Raw genomic sequence first — 17500 nt, 5'->3', positions numbered from 1 at the left:
CAGGATTTCCCACTCATCAGGAACTGTGCTGGGCGCATTTTTGTGGTAGCGAATCGCTCCTGGGGCAGTCTCACTCCGCGCGTGTGTGTGTGTGTGTGTGTGTGTGTGTGTGTGCGTGTGTGTGTGCGTGTGTGTGTGTGTAAGTGTAAGTGTAAGTGGGTGGATGTAGGTGTGTAAGTGTGTTGATTTTTCTTTTACCAGGAGGCTGATCATCATGATTGCCAGGTCACCATCACGCAGTCAGCATGTCAGCTGTGGAGGAAGGAGGAGGGAAACTGTTTTTTCTCCGGTTCATCCCCTCCACACCCCTGCATGATTGGGGTCACGGTCTCCACGGCTATTACTCGGCTGGATGATTGCACTGATCACAAGGCACTGATTTCAGAATAGTTTATCTATAAACATTACAAGACAACAGGAAAAAAGGAAGGAGATTGAAAAATCAAGTGGCGTGTAGAGCAGGAGCAGTCAGCCACGTGGGTCATATGTAGAGGGGAGTGTGTTTGTGGGGGGGGGGAGAGCAGGAGCAGTCAGCCACGTGGGTGGTCTGGAGAAGGGAGTGTGTTTGTGGGAAAGGACAGAGAAGAGCATCTCTTTATGGCGTGGTTCTTTATGATGTGCTTCTCCTAAGCTGGGGTTTTAGAGGCAGAGTGTGGGTCATTACCTGAGCTAATAGCCTGTTAGCATCAACTCAAGGAGAATGTGATCCAACCACACAAACACTCCATTAGTCAACAACACTGGTCTGGTCTGTCTCCTTGTATTTCTGTCAGGACACAAAACAATTATCAACACAATAAGTCGATACAATAGCCTACGTTTTACCCATGTTATCGTCATATGGGTCAAATGAATCATCTTTCCATAGCATACTTGATCAAGAGGGAATGCAATGACCCTCCAGGTCTGGAGAGGGCGTAGTTTGGGTCATATGTGATGTTTGTTCTGACTGACGGCTGGTCCTAAATCACCACTGCTCTACTATTTTCCCTGTAGTCAAATAATGCAAATATTTGCCACTTCCATCCCAGTGTTGTTTTGTCCTTCACCGGCTCCATAATAAACAAAATACCAATTGTGATAGAACCTCCTCACCAACACTAGTTACTAGTAGTTTATGTTCAGTATGTTAAACATTGTGACCCTCCCCTTAGTCCTCTCCTCCACTCCTAACTTGTCCTGGGTTTAGGAGTTATCTTAACACTTTGTTAATTACTTCGACACCAGCTTTTGTGAAATGTAAAATTTCAATTTTCGTTAAGATTGACTCTTAATTTGGTCATGTAGGGGCAACTTTTAGTGTGATTCAAGCTCCAGAGAGCAACATGCCCTGTCCATGGTCCTGAATGAGAACATGCCCTGTCCATGGTCCTGAATGAGAGCGTCATGCCCTGTCCATGGTCCTGAATGAGAACATGCCCTGCCCATGGTCCTGAATGAGAGCGTCATGCCCTGTCCATGGTCCTGAATGAGAGCGACATGCCCTGTCCATGGTCCTGAATGAGAGAACATGCCCTGTCCATGGTCCTGAATGAGAGCAACATGCCCTGTCCATGGTCCTGAATGAGAGCAACATGCCCTGTCCATGGTCCTGAATGAGAGGAACATGCCCTGTCCATGGACCTGAATGAGAGGAACATGCCCTGTCCATGGTTCTGAATGAGAACAACATGCCCTGTCCATGGTCCTGAATGAGAGCAACATGCCCTGTCCATGGTCCTGAATGAGAACAACATGCCCTGTCCATGGTCCTGAATGAGAGCAACATGCCCTGTCCATGGTCCTGAATGAGAGCAACATGCCCTGTCCATGGTCCTGAATGAGAGCGACATGCCCTGTCCATGGTCCTGAATGAGAGAACATGCCCTGTCCATGGTCCTGAATGAGAACATGCCCTGTCCATGGTCCTGAATGAGAACATGCCCTGTCCATGGTCCTGAATGCGAGCAACATGCCCTGTCCATGGTCCCTCTCTAGCGTGTCATGGCCCTCTCTAACCTGTCATGGCCTCTCTAACGTGTCATGGCCCTCTCTAACCTGTCATGGCCCTCTCTAACCTGTCATGGCCCCTCTCTAACCTGTCATGGCCTCTCTAACCCGTCATGGCCTCTCTAACCTGTCATGGCCCTCTCTAACCTGTCATGGCCCTCTCTAACCTGTCATGGCCCCTCTCTAACCTGTCATGGTCCCTCTCTAACCTGTCATGGTCCCTCTCTAACCTGTCATGGCACCTCTCTAACCTGTCATGGCCCCTCTCTAACGTGTCATGGCCTCTCTAACCTGTCATGGCCCCTCTCTAACCTGTCATGGCCCCTCTCTAACCTGTCATGGCCTCTCTAACCTGTCATGGCCTCTCTAACGTGTCATGGCCTCTCTAACCTGTCATGGCCTCTCTAACGTGTCATGGCCCCTCTAACCTGTCATGGCCTCTCTAACGTGTCATGGCCCCTCTCTAACGTGTCATGGCCTCTCTAACGTGTCATGGCCCCTCTCTAACGTGTCATGGCCTCTCTAACCTGTCATGGCCCCTCTCTAACCTGTCATGGCCCCTCTCTAACCTGTCATGGCCCTCTCTAACCTGTCATGACCCTCTCTAACGTGTCATGGCCCCTCTCTAACGTGTCATGGCCCCTCTCTAACGTGTCATGGCCTCTCTAACGTGTCATGGCCCCTCTCTAACGTGTCATGGCCTCTCTAACCTGTCATGGCCCCTCTCTGCCTCTCTAACCTGTCATGACCCTCTCTAACGTGTCATGGCCTCTCTAACGTGTCATGGCCTCTCTAACCTGTCATGGCCCTCTCTAACGTGTCATGGCCCTCTCTAACGTGTCATGGCCTCTCTAACCTGTCATGGCCCTCTCTAACGTGTCATGGCCTCTCTAACCTGTCATGGCCCTCTCTAACGTGTCATGGCCCTCTCTAACGTGTCATGGCCCTCTCTAACGTGTCATGGCCCCTCTCTAACCTGTCATGGCCCCTCTCTAACCTGTCATGGCCCCTCTCTAACCTGTCATGGCCCTCTCTAACCTGTCATGGCCCTCTCTAACCTGTCATGGCCTCTCTCTAACCTGTCATGGCCTCTCTAACCTGTCATGGCCCTCTCTAACCTGTCATGGTCCCTCTCTAACCTGTCATGGCCTCTCTAACCTGTCATGGCCTCTCTAACGTGTCATGGCCCCTCTCTAACGTGTCATGGCCCCTCTCTAACCTGTCATGGCCCTCTCTAACGTGTCATGGCCCTCTCTAACCTGTCATGGTCCCTCTCTAACCTGTCATGGCCTCTCTAACCTGTCATGGCCTCTCTAACCTGTCATGGCCCTCTCTAACGTGTCATGGCCCCTCTCTAACCTGTCATGGCCTCTCTAACCTGTCATGGCCTCTCTAACCTGTCATGGCCCTCTCTAACGTGTCATGGCCCCTCTCTAACGTGTCATGACCCTCTCTAACGTGTCATGGCCCCTCTCTAACCTGTCATGGCCTCTCTAACCTGTCATGGCCCCTCTCTAACCTGTCATGGTCCCTCTCTAACCTGTCATGGCCTCTCTAACCTGTCATGGCCTCTCTAACCTGTCATGGCCCTCTCTAATCTGTCATGGCCTCTCTAACGTGTCATGGCCTCTCTAACCTGTCATGGCCTCTCTAACCTGTCATGGCCCTCTCTAACCTGTCATGGCCTCTCTAACCTGTCATGGCCCCTCTCTAACGTGTCATGGCCTCTCTAACGTGTCATGGCCCCTCTCTAACGTGTCATGGCCTCTCTAACCTGTCATGGCCCTCTCTAACCTGTCATGGCCTCTCTAACCTGTCATGGCCCTCTCTAACCTGTCATGTCCTCTCTAACCTGTCATGGCCCCTCTCTAACGTGTCATGGCCCCTCTCTAACGTGTCATGGCCCCTCTCTAACGTGTCATGGCCTCTCTAACGTGTCATGGCCCCTCTCTAACGTGTCATGGCCTCTCTAACCTGTCATGGCCCTCTCTAACCTGTCATGGCCCCTCTCTAACGTGTCATGGCCCTCTCTAACGTGTCATGGTCCCTCTCTAACCTGTCATGGCCTCTCTAACCTGTCATGGTCCCTCTCTAACCTGTCATGGCCCCTCTCTAACGTGTCATGGCCCCTCTCTAACGTGTCATGGTCCTCTCTAACCTGTCATGGTCCCTCTCTAACCTGTCATGGCCCTCTCTAACCTGTCATGGCCCTCTCTAACCTGTCATGGCCCCTCTCTAACGTGTCATGGCCCCTCTCTAACGTGTCATGGCCCCTCTCTAACCTGTCATGGTCCTCTCTAACGTGTCATGGCCCTCTCTAACGTGTCATGGTCCCTCTCTAACCTGTCATGGCCCCTCTCTAACGTGTCATGGCCTCTCTAACCTGTCATGGCCTCTCTAACCTGTCATGGCCCTCTCTAACCTGTCATGGCCCCTCTCTAACCTGTCATGGCCCCTCTCTAACCTGTCATGTCCTCTCTAACCTGTCATGGCCTCTCTAACCTGTCATGGCCCTCTCTAACCTGTCATGGCCCCTCTAACCTGTCATGGCCTCTCTAACCTGTCATGGCCTCTCTAACCTGTCATGGCCCTCTCTAACCTGTCATGGCCTCTCTAACGTGTCATGGTCCCTCTCTAACCTGTCATGGTCCCTCTCTAACCTGTCATGGTCTCTCTAACCTGTCATGGTCCCTCTCTAACCTGTCATGGCCCCTCTCTAACGTGTCATGGCCTCTCTAACCTGTCATGGCCTCTCTAACCTGTCATGGCCTCTCTAACCTGTCATGGTCCCTCTCTAACCTGTCATGGCCTCTCTAACCTGTCATGGCCTCTCTAACCTGTCATGGTCCCTCTCTAACCTGTCATGGCCCCTCTCTAACCTGTCATGGCCCTCTCTAACGTGTCATGACCCTCTCTAACCTGTCATGGCCCTCTCTAACCTGTCATGGCCCTCTCTAACATGTCATGGCCCTCTCTAACGTGTCATGACCCTCTCTAACCTGTCATGGCCCTCTCTAACATGTCATGGCCCCTCTCTCTCTAACATTATCTGTAAACAAAAGAGTGCAGAAGCATCAGTGGTTCTCCCTCTCAACCGTACGTCTAATGTGATGCATGACTTGTGAGGAAACCTGAAGATTACGTAAATGTATTTATTTTTTAGAAGAATTTTCACAGGAACACAGATAACTAAGTTCAATAAACATATTTGAAATGCATTTGCTCAGTCAACATAATGTCAACAGAGCACAAAACATGTAATCAGATATGCCAGAATTTACAGAACAGCTCAGTGTCCTTATTTAACTGCCAAGCACAGCTGGGCCTAAATAACTACATACTGTAATAGCTTCTTAAAATATAGTCAATTAGCAAGCTAGACTGGAGCAGAATAATTAAAATAATTTAATTATGGCATGGTGGCAAAGATCAACTTATTTGAATTAGCTAGTTAGGCACGTAGCTAGCTCGATTACTGCTGACGGGTCCACAGTGATGTAGCAGTCCCAGGGAGGGGTCCACAGTGATGTAGCAGTCCCAGGGAGGGGTCCACAGTGATGTAGCAGTCCCAGGGAGGGGTCCACAGTGATGTAACAGTCCCAGGGAGGGGTCCACAGTGATGTAACGGTCCCAGGGAGGGGTCCACAGTGATGTAACGGTCCCAGGGAGGGGTCCACAGTGATGTAACAGTCCCAGGGAGGGGTCCACAGTGATGTAACAGTCCCAGGGAGGGGTCCACAGTGATGTAACGGTCCCAGGGAGGGGTCCACAGTGATGTAACGGTCCCAGGGAGGGGTCCACAGTGATGTAGCAGTCCCAGGGAGGGGTCCACAGTGATGTAGGGGTCCCAGTGATGTAGTGGTCCCAGTGATGTAGCAGTCCCAGGGAGGGGTCCACAGTGATGTAGCGGTCCCAGTGATGTAGCGGTACCAGTGATGTAGCGGTCCCAGGGAGGGGTCCACAGTGATGTAGAGGTCACAGTGATGTAGAGGTCCCAGTGATGTAGAGGTCCCAGTGATGTAGAGGTCCCAGTGATGTAGCGGTCCCAGTGATGTAGCGGTCCCATTGATGCAGCGGTCCCAGTGATGTAGCGGTCCCAGTGATGTAGCGGTCCCAGGGAGGGGTCCACAGTGATGTAGAGGTCACAGTGATGTAGCGGTCCCAGGGAGGGGTCCACAGTGATGTAGAGGTCACAGTGATGTAGCGGTCCCAGGGAGGGGTCCACAGTGATGTAGAGGTCACAGTGATGTAGAGGTCCCAGTGATGTAGCGGTCCCATTGATGCAGCGGTCCCAGTGATGTAGCGGTCCCAGTGATGTAGCGGTCCCAGTGATGTAGAGGTCCCAGTGATGTAGAGGTCCCAGTGATGTAGAGGTCCCAGTGATGTAGCGGTCCCAGTGATGTAGAGGTCCCAGTGATGTAGCGGTCCCAGTGATGTAGAGGTCCCAGTGATGTAGCGGTCCCAGTGATGTAGAGGTCCCAGTGATGAAGTGGTCCCAGTGATGTAGAGGTCCCAGTGATGTAGAGGTCCCAGTGATGTAGAGGTCCCAGTGATGTAGAGGTCCCAGTGATGTAGCGGTCCCAGTGATGTAGGGGTCCCAGTGATGTAGAGGTCCCAGTGATGTAGAGGTCCCAGTGATGAAGAGGTCCACAGTGATGTAGGGGTCCCAGTGATGTAGAGGTCCCAGCGGTCCCAGTGATGTAGCGGTCCCAGTGATGTAGAGGTCCACAGTGATGTAGAGGTCCCAGTGATGTAGCGGTCCCAGTGATGTAGAGGTCCACAGTGATGTAGAGGTCCCAGTGATGTAGCGGTCCCAGTGATGTAGAGGTCCACAGTGATGTAGAGGTCCACAGTGATGTAGGGGTCCCAGTGATGTAGAGGTCCCAGGGGTCCACAGTGATGCAGCGGTCCCAGTGATGTAGAGGTCCCAGTGATGTAGAGGTCCCAGTGATGTAGCGGTCCCAGTGATGTAGAGGTCCACAGTGATGTAGAGGTCCACAGTGATGTAGGGGTCCCAGTGATGTAGAGGTCCACAGTGATGTAGAGGTCCCAGTGATGTAGAGGTCCCAGTGATGTAGAGATCCCAGTGATGTAGCGGTCCCAGGGAGGGGTCCACAGTGATGTAGGGGTCCCAGTGATGTAGAGGTCCCAGTGATGAAGTGGTCCCAGTGATGTAGAGGTCCCAGTGATGTAGAGGTCCCAGTGATGAAGCGGTCCCAGTGATGTAGAGGTCCCAGTGATGTAGAGGTCCCAGTGATGTAGGGGTCCCAGTGATGTAGAGGTCCCAGTGATGTAGAGGTCCCAGTGATGAAGCGGTCCCAGTGATGTAGTGGTCCCAGTGATGTAGAGGTCCCAGTGATGTAGCGGTCCCAGTGATGTAGAGGTCCCAGTGATGTAGCGGTCCCAGTGATGTAGCGGTCCCAGTGATGTAGCGGTCCCAGTGATGTAGAGGTCCCAGTGATGTAGAGGTCCCAGTGATGTAACGGTCACAGTGATGTAGAGGTCCCAGTGATGTAGAGGTCCCAGTGATGTAGAGGTCCCAGTGATGTAACGGTCCCAGTGATGTAGCGGTCCCAGTGATGTAGAGGTCCCAGTGATGTAGAGGTCCCAGGGGTCCACAGTGATGTAGCGGTCCCAGTGATGTAGAGGTCCCAGTGATGTAGAGGTCCCAGAGGTCCCAGTGATGTAGAGGTCCCAGTGATGTAGAGGTCCCAGTGATGTAGCGGTCCCAGTGATGTAGCGGTCACAGTGATGTAGAGGTCCCAGTGATGTAGAGGTCCCAGCGGTCCCAGTGATGTAGCGGTCCCAGTGATGTAGAGGTCCACAGTGATGTAGGGGTCCCAGTGATGTAGAGGTCCCAGCGGTCCCAGTGATGTAGCGGTCCCAGTGATGTAGAGGTCCACAGTGATGTAGAGGTCCCAGTGATGTAGAGGTCCCAGCGGTCCCAGTGATGTAGCGGTCCCAGTGATGTAGAGGTCCACAGTGATGTAGAGGTCCCAGTGATGTAGCGGTCCCAGTGATGTAGAGGTCCACAGTGATGTAGAGGTCCCAGTGATGTAGCGGTCCCAGTGATGTAGAGGTCCACAGTGATGTAGAGGTCCACAGTGATGTAGGGGTCCCAGTGATGTAGAGGTCCCAGGGGTCCACAGTGATGCAGCGGTCCCAGTGATGTAGAGGTCCCAGTGATGTAGAGGTCCCAGTGATGTAGCGGTCCCAGTGATGTAGAGGTCCACAGTGATGTAGAGGTCCACAGTGATGTAGGGGTCCCAGTGATGTAGAGGTCCACAGTGATGTAGAGGTCCCAGTGATGTAGGGGTCCCAGTGATGTAGAGGTCCACAGTGATGTAGAGGTCCCAGTGATGTAGAGGTCCCAGTGATGTAGAGATCCCAGTGATGTAGCGGTCCCAGGGAGGGGTCCACAGTGATGTAGAGGTCCCAGTGATGTAGAGGTCCCAGTGATGTAGAGGTCCCAGTGATGTAGAGGTCCCAGTGATGTAGAGGTCCCAGTGATGTAGCGGTCCCAGTGATGTAGAGGTCCCAGTGATGTAGCGGTCCCAGTGATGTAGAGGTCCCAGTGATGTAGCGGTCCCAGTGATGTAGAGGTCCCAGTGATGTAGTGGTCCCAGTGATGTAGTGGTCCCAGTGATGTAGTGGTCCCAGTGATGTAGTGGTCCCAGTGATGTAGTGGTCCCAGTGATGTAGTGGTCCCAGGGGTCCACAGTGATGTTAAATGTGTTGTGTTCCGGTGCAGCTGCCCACTGGGTCCGTGTCTCTTCAGATCCACCAGATCCCAGAGAGCAGCTGGGACACAGCTGGCATTAGCCCAATGACTAATCCTAGTTTTGTGATGACGCCGGATTCACATCCCTTCACAGCCAAGCACAACTGGGTCTATATGAGTACAGTACATATGGGTATTAGGAGCAAATAATGTCAAGTCTGTGTTAAGGAAATTCAGACAGCCCTCTAGCCTAATTATAGCCGTCCACCTGATTCTGGCAGAAAGGGGAACCTGAGGAAACCTTCTCCCATGTTCTGTTGTGACTCTGAGGAGAGGCGGCGCTGGGCCTGGATTCAGCAGCGTCAGCAGACACGCCCCCATGACTCACAGCAGAGAATACTGCTTACTTGCCATTTTGAAATAACATTCTGTACACTTGCCAATTTTTTTAATTATTCTAATTTGTCTGGGTGGTTAATAACACGTTTGTCTATTGTGTGAGAAACTCAGAAGACAGATTTAGTGTGAAGGCTGAGTTCAGCATTCACACTTTTGTTCTCCAGTTCTTTGTAGTTTTTTTTATACTTCTTCTGTATGTTTTCTGGGCTCTCTCTCTCTCTCTCTCTCTCTCTCTCTCTCTCTCTCTCTCTCTCTCTCTTCAACATACTTTGAGCTACAGAAACCATTCAAGTATCAAAACATTCAGCTCTTTAAGGACATGGTGGGGCCTCTTTTATAATTTATTTTATACTTTTCAAGACATTCAACTTTTTCAACATTTTACAATGGAAGTTCATGTGCGGAACTTGAAATCCTAATCAACTTGTCATTTTTTGTGCAATAACCTCCTTCAAAGTTTAAAATGTTCAGGACCGTTAGCTGTTTTAAGGTTGTCAACAGATTTTTTGAATTATTTTGAGTTTTTTATGTAATTTAGTTTTATTTGTTTGTAATTTAGACATATAAAATCTTTTTTAAGGGCTTCCGTACTTCAGGGCTTCCGTAAAAACATCATGTAAAATTGAAACGTAAAATAAAAAGTTCAAAACCCACAATAGTAAGAAGTGTGTTTTGGTGTTTATGTAACGTGATGTCGTTAAGTGCGGTCCATTCCTTTTATACCATTTTGAGCCGTTGCAGCCTCTCACACTCAACCACTTCACCAGGTGACGTCGACAAGTCTGTGAGGGTTCAGGGCTCGAGGGTCCAGGGGGGGAATTGGGACTGGGCCATAAAATTACAAGAATTGATCTCAAAGGACTTGTGAAAGTATTAGAAACTGTCTCTGTATCTCATAACTGCCTTTTACCTGTCTCTGTATATCACAATGTAACTGCCTTTTAAATGTGTTTGTCTGTATGTATCTACAGTTAATCTATGGTTGTTATGCTGTCCTATTGGCCAAATCACTCTTGGAAAAGAGATTGTAAATCTCAATGAGCTCCTATCTGGTTACAATAGAATATTTTTTACTTCTTACTTAGAAGAGAGAGAGAGATGTAGAGAAGAGCAAGGAAAACACATCCCTGACAGATCTTTGATGTGGCGGTGAAAGCTCTGTCTGACAGGAGCATCCCTCACATCTGTTGTGTTGTGAAGATTACCGTCTGTACCGATCAAGACATCCAGGAGTGGATCAGAGTACAGGAACAACTTCACTCAGGGAGCCTGGCTGAGCTACAGCTGTCAGAGAGGTCTCTCATGGTACCAGCCCAGCTTCATGTTCTAATGGTGCCAGCCTAGCTTCATGTTCTAATGGTGCCAGCCTAGCTTCATGTTCTAATGGTGCCAGCCTAGCTTCATGTTCTAATGGTACCAGCCCAGCTTCATGTTCTAATGGTACCAGCCTAGCTTCATGTTCTAATGGTACCAGCCTAGCTTCATGTTCTAATGGTACCAGCCTAGCTTCATGTTCTAATGGTACCAGCCTAGCTTCATGTTCTAATGGTACCAGCCTAGCTTCATGTTCTAATGGTACCAGCCTAGCTTCATGTTCTTCACTCTTCCTCAGTTGTCCTGATAGGATAACGCTCTGAAAAACCTTGCCTTATTCCCCATAGAACCAGTTATAAGCTTGAACTTGTGAACCCCTCATTTGGTTCTACCAGCAACCAAACAAGGTTCTTAGAGATGGTTCTCCTTTGGGGAACAGGAGAACCCATTATGCTTACACGTAGCACCTGTCTTGTCCTCTTCTCCTAGACTTAGGAGCTGTTTTTACTCCCAAACCCTTTGTGAAATACTCTTATCCCCAAAATGCAGGAGATCTACAATGAGTGACACATCCATTATTTTTTGGAGTTGCTCCTAAATCGGCAAGTTAGGACCAACTTTTAATGTTTAGTGAACGCCAGCCCAGAATCCTACAGGGGATATGTGTCTCAAAAGAATGTGAAGAACTACCAATGTCCTGTGTAGCGAATCTGATGAATCTGAAACCTGTCTTGTCTCATGTCTCACCTGTCCTCCGTCTTCCCTTGTCTTCCAACTCCTCGTCCTCCAGCGAATGGCAGTGAGCTCCACATCGGCAGTGTGAGGTACGAGGACACCGGCGCCTACACCTGCATCGCCAAGAACGAGGTGGGGGTGGACGAAGACATCTCGTCCCTGTTCGTTGAGGACTCGGCCAGGAAGACACGTACGTCAGAGCATGGTTTATATAACATCTATCATCCATATCTGATACATCACTGAGGAGGATATTACAAGATATACCCTATTGTGAGAAGTGATAACAGTATTATCATATCTTAGATCAATCAGTATCTCTCAACAATAGCTTTGATTAAAGAGGACTCAGACTGAGAGATGTGTAATTTGAAGATTCATGAGAGTTTTATAAACCAGCAATGCAAATAAGACAGGCCTTTTAACAGTTCAATCAGGATCTTTGATTGGAATGGGAGGAAGCCTGTCTCTATCTCAGACTTGTTTTGTGGGGAGAAAGGAGATATTCTCTCACCCTTCACTCACCCTGTCTCCTATTTATCTTTCTTTGTTAATTTTTCTTCTTCTGACGTTGCAGTTGCAAACATTCTCTGGAGGGAGGAAGGTAAGACTCGCCAGCCAACATGTCTCTTATTGTCTGTTCCCATCATTATGACATTATTACCATCCTACTGCTGGTTAACGAGGAGAGGCAGGATCCCAGCCAACTGATTGGTGCTCCGTCGTGGGGTGGGAGGGTGTGTCCGTCGGCTGGGACCCCGCCTCTCATCGCTAACCAGCAGCGGACTACCAGTTATGTCTGAACACAATTCCACGGCTCATTCCACAAAAAGAATCCTTCTCACCAACCCCCAATAATAATAATGAGAAGTACAAGCTACTGAGTGCAAGATAGGGAGATAGCTTGTAAGAAAGCGTTGATTGATTGATTGATTGATTGATTGATTGATTGATTGATTGATTGATTGATTGATTGATTGATTGATTGAGTTGCTCCTTGGCTTCAGCCCTGTAATGTCCACCAAGCTCCGCCCCCAGAGCCCCTCCCTGCTCGCCCATCTACGCTGAGAAGGATCAGCCCGTAGGGTCTCTGGCAGCAGGTCACATCCTGTGAGCGCATCACTCTAATAAGCATCAGTTCATCAGCCGGCTGATGGGTCCTCAGCTGTGGGAGGGGGGGGGGGTCAGGGGGGGTCCTCTCTCTCATCTCTAACAGCCACTGATCAGAGGACAGAACCAGCCCTCGTTAAGTCTGAACACAACCTGACGGCTAATTCAGGAAAAAGAAGCAATTCCCAATTAGATTTCCTAAACAGAATAAATGCCACACATATAAACACAACATTGCCTGGCGAGCTCAATCGTGAGCCGCATGTGAAGCGTATTCCTGTCACTTTAGTACATACTAAACAGTATGTAGTATGTTTAGTATGCAGTACTGTATATACTACTGTATTAGTATGTAGTATGTAGTATTCATGGCCCAGGACTTCACACTCGCCCCTTTTCTGCTACATTTCTCACATCAAACATGAAGCATCAGAAAAACAGTGGAAAGTCACATTAATCCACCGGCGATGAAAAAGGTGTCAATCGCCTATTCAGCCCGTGTTTATTTCCAGTAGCCCCACATTTAATAAGCCTCCATGCGCTGATCTGGATACAAAACACATATTATTCTCTCTTCACATCATGCTGACTTCAGTACATTTGTGTGGAGATAGTAAGAGTTAGGTACCGCTATATAAGTTAGAATCAAATCATTCAAATCAAAGAAAATCAAACTATATTACCATATTTACCATGCCGATTATGATGCCCTTTACTTGAAAAACCATTCCCCCTTCCTCCTGTCTCCGGGTCTGGAACGCCCCTCTCTCCCTCTGTCAGCTGAGAGAGCTTTCTCATTCCATACCGCCAGTCAGCTGTGATCCAGAAGCAACACAACCAGTGTGGACTGTGTGAGAATGGACACACACGCTGTTTATAGATACTGTTTATAGATGTTGTTTATAGATACTGTTTATAGATGCTGTTTATATATGCTGTTTATAGATACTGTTTATAGATGCTGTTTATACAGTAGATACTGTAGCTGTATATTTAAGAGCTCTGTGCTCTCTCCCTGCTCTCTCCCTGCTCTCTCCCTGCTCTCTCCCTGCTCTCTCCTTGTCAGCACTCAAGGTGTTGGATGCAGCTTGTTAGCATGGTGTGTGTGTGTGTGTGTGTGTGTGTGTGTGTGTACGCATGTCTGTGAGCACTAATTTACCTGCCATTTCCATGTTATGTCTTCATGACAAGCCTAATAGGCCCTCCGCACATCCATGCTCTTCTGTCAGTCGATGGATGGTGTTGACTAATCAGCAGCTGTTGTTTACTCACAGGTGCTAGGCCTGTATGGAAGGTTCCGTCATGTTCTGTTGTTTACTCACAGGTGCTAGGCCTGTATGGAAGGTTCTGTCATGTTCTGTCTCTGCTCTGTGTACAAGACGGCAGCAGTTTCAAGTCTGACTCTTCTCACAGAGCGGTAGACATGTTGTTGACAGGCCGCCGTCGTCAAAATGGCTGACAACTGTAGAAAAATGGCTGACAAGTTGAGTCTTCACAGATGTCGTCTGTTTCTACTGACTACCTGTTTGTTCTGTTCTATTTTTCTGTTCTCTCTTTCTCTTTGGTTCTCTTTGGTTCTGTTTGCTTCTGTTTCCTGGTTATCAGGGCTGAGTGTGGGGAACATGTTCTATGTGTTCTCCGATGAGGGCATCATGGTTCTCCAGCCCAACGACTGTGAGATACGCAGACACATCAAGAGAACTGAGAGGATTGTTACGAGCTATGTGAGTCCCTCGTTCATCCACGTCTCGGAATGATGTTAAATCAATTCTAGAAACGAGGCAACACCCCTTGTAAAGAAGCCATTTTGCTTATGAGATTTAGAAGCCAGGTATATACATCAAATATCAGTATTTAACCCTGAGCTGCAATTTCACAGAAACAGAGGTAGCACTTTGGGGCAGATGTACACACACTAGTGAGCGCAGCGCTTTGACCCGAGCACAGGAAACACGCGCTGCGCTTCTTCACTTCACGATGGACGTACCAGACCTGCGCCTCATTGCGTTATCAGCCCAGATCACCACCCTCGAACTGAGCATGTGCGCAGCGTAAAGACCACGTCTCAGTCCGCGCGGTCTCGTGCTTCATGCGTAACGTTAGGTCCCTCTGGGTAATTGACTGGATTAATTGATGAGGGCTGATGTGGTGTCTTAAGCCGTATTTGCTGTAGATGGTTGAACGTGACGATCGCGTCGGTCATGCTACGGTCATGTGTCGGTCATGCGTCGGTCATGTGTCGGTCATGCTACAGTCATGCGTCGGTCATGCGTCGGTCATGCGTCGGTCATGCGTCGGTCATGCGTCGGTCATGCTACGGCCATGCTACGGTCATGCGTCGGTCATGCGTCGGTCATGCTACGCTACATCTTTGCACTGATTGCGGTGCCAATCTCCCCCGTTTAGACATTGGAGGCGTTCCCTGGCATCTGTTCATCTATTAAGGCCAGTTGTTTACTAGTCTCAGAGCCAGACTAAAATTAAAGCCAGGCTTAAAATTTGTAAAAGGAAGTTCTTAAAAAAACGCATCACTTCCTGTCCAGACTGTCTACTACTCTCTACGGAATTTTGACGGGATATCTGCCCGTTTTTTACCCAACTTCCTTCAACAACATTTCAGCGCCTGAATACCAGACGTAGTAGACAATCTGGACCGGAAGTCGACTCGTCTGGTCCGCGAGACTCGTTGTTTACAAAACGTTGAAGGTGCGCCTGAATGGGGCCAACCTGACTGAGTGCAACAGTCTCCTCAACTGAGCATTTCAAAGTGTGTGTGAAGAGACTCTGCGTTGGCCAGCAGTCAACAAGGGAATGTTTGGCCGTCACTAAAGCATTTTCAGGGACGTTAGAGCCCAAACTATGAGATCCAGAGGATATCTAGTAGAGCTCTATCTTTGAGATCCAGTGGATATCTAGTAGAGCTCTATCTATGGGATCCAGAGGATATCTAGTAGAGCTCTATCTATGGGATCCAGGGGATATCTAGTAGAGCTCTATCTATGGGATCCAGGGGATATCTAGTAGCGCTCTATCTATGGGATCCAGCGGATATCTAGTAGAGCTCTATCTATGGGATCCAGGGGATATCTAGTAGAGCTCTATCTATGGGATCCAGGGGATATCTAGTAGAGCTCTATCTATGGGATCCAGCGGCTATCTAGTAGCCTTTATTTAAACTCAAGAAGTCACATTGAGGTTTTCACCTCATTTATCTATACAATAAATGACTGTGTCATCGGCATACAAATGGGTTTGGCAGTCTTTCAGGGAGGCAACAATATCATTAATATAAATAGTAAATAAAACAGGGCCCACAATTGAACCTTGTGGAACGCCCTTTGAGACGGGTAGAAAAGTAGATTGATCGTTCCCAAGCTTAACACACTGGTGCCTTTCAAAGAGATAACCATGGAAAAAAGCACAGGCCTTCTCATCAAAACCAATTTTAGATAAAGTTTGTAACAATGCAATGAGTGCTCAACTGTATCAAAAGCCTTAGACAAGTCAACACACAGAGCAGCAGTGTCTCTTCATATCTAAGGCTGAAATAATATCATTTGTAACCATAGTAACAGCTGAGATTGTATTATGTTTTGCTCAAAAGCCAGATTGATGAGGGCTTAATATAGCATTATGTGATAGGAAATGCTTAATCTGTTTATTAACTAAAGTTTTGAGGGTTTTTGCCTGAAAAGGGAGCTTTGAAATTGGGCGGTAGTTGTTGAGATCATCCCTGTTTCCACATTTCTGTAAGGGGGTAACATGGGCAGTCTTCCATCTTAATACTAAATTGATTTAGGAAAGCAGTTTTGTGTTGTGATATTGGGTAAATGCGTGTGATTGCTGGCGCTCAGTAGGCTAAGCGCACAGCTGGGGGGAGAGGGGCTCCCTGCCTTCTTTCCTCTGCTCAGTCTGTCAGTCTCATTTGAATGCACAACAAACAGCTCCAGGAACAGCCTGGGTCTAAAGAGAATGATTGGCCTGTCCTGTATAAATCACCAGGCAGGTGAGTGGTCTTATCCACCAGCGCATCTTGACAGAGAGCAAAACAACGACTGCTAGACTTCAAGAATCTCAGTCGACTTAAGGATCTCTGATTAAACCCTTTTAACCCTGAAAATAAAGTGACAACATTTCGAATATTAATTGGATTTTCCCTATAATACTAGAAAGCGCAGTTTCTCAGCTTTCAGCAAGTGTTGGAGTGAGGAATTTTTTAGATTTGTTAGATATTTTCTTTAATATTATTGAAATATTTGTTAGATATTTTTAAAATGTTGCCGGTGACGTGGTCGTATTAAAAGGGTTAATGATTTGACCTTCGGGGGCAACCCTTTTAGGACCTATTAAATCTATCTGAGACCAGTTGGGTTAGTATGCGACCACAATGATCTCAATGCTGCACAATTACAGTACAATACCATATTGGATTATCACAAATATTTATCATAATAATTTCCGCCCACCATCCTCCTTGGCCAGTGTTTTCAAGACGATTGCTGTTTGGGACATAAATTGCATTCAGCTCATGGATTGCCAAGTCAGTTTTGGGACACTGGTATATATTACTAGCTAATTACCGTAAGATAATGTTATCTAGCTAACCAGCTACTTACCCTAATCTACAGAAGCTAATATAAATTACATGTTTCACACGTTATAGTAATAGGTTAGTGCATCTGCCCCTTGGTGTTCTATACAGACTCATTTTTAAATATTATCTTCTTTAAAAAATGCAAGCAAAGTGTCAAATCTCACAATGCTGCTTCATTACTTAATCAGCAGAAACAGCAACGCCAGATAAAGTATGTTCAAATGGGGACTTACTTACTTCCCTCCCTCCCTCCGAATGTCAGAGTGCTGATCCTCCACTCACTAAATGGGATTATCTACGTCCATTAATTTAGCCCCAACTCAATACCCTGGCGTGACCCCCCCCCCCCCCCCTTCTTAATGCACAGGAGGACATGGATCTCCTGAAAACAACAGGGCTTCCATGGTGTACGTTGTTTGTTCCTCTGAGGGATTTCAGTTTTACCGGTTGCTGTAATTGTATTACAGATCGATGCTAACGCGGTTGACCACGTGTTAGCCGGCCGCTGCTGCGCACAGCGCTTTGCTGCAGAGAGATGGTGTGTGGGTCACGGGGGGGGTAGGGGGGGGTAGAGAGGACAATCTTCCAGGGCGATGGTCCAGTGAGCTGAGAGCAGCGATGACAAATCTGGAGTGGGA

The 17500-nt window shown here is 48.3% G+C and overlaps 1 protein-coding gene across 1 annotated transcript in view; it reads left to right on the top strand.

Moving 5' to 3' along the window:
* The window catches only part of fstl4 (follistatin-like 4), a gene marked incomplete at both ends in the record, with an annotated part of 105408 nt that overhangs the window by 75139 nt on the left and 12769 nt on the right, over positions 1 to 17500 (top strand). Inside the window, 3 exons of the mRNA XM_084437323.1 lie at positions 11214 to 11348; positions 11736 to 11762; positions 13874 to 13992. Coding sequence (XP_084293449.1) covers positions 11214 to 11348; positions 11736 to 11762; positions 13874 to 13992 — 281 coding nt within the window. The remainder of the gene's footprint in view (positions 1 to 11213; positions 11349 to 11735; positions 11763 to 13873; positions 13993 to 17500) is intronic.

The sequence above is a fragment of the Borostomias antarcticus genome (genome assembly GCF_949987555.1).
Source record: "Borostomias antarcticus genome assembly, chromosome: 1".
In the NCBI taxonomy this organism is placed as follows: domain Eukaryota; kingdom Metazoa; phylum Chordata; class Actinopteri; order Stomiiformes; family Stomiidae; genus Borostomias; species Borostomias antarcticus.
This window is presented reverse-complemented; position numbering and strand designations above follow the sequence as displayed.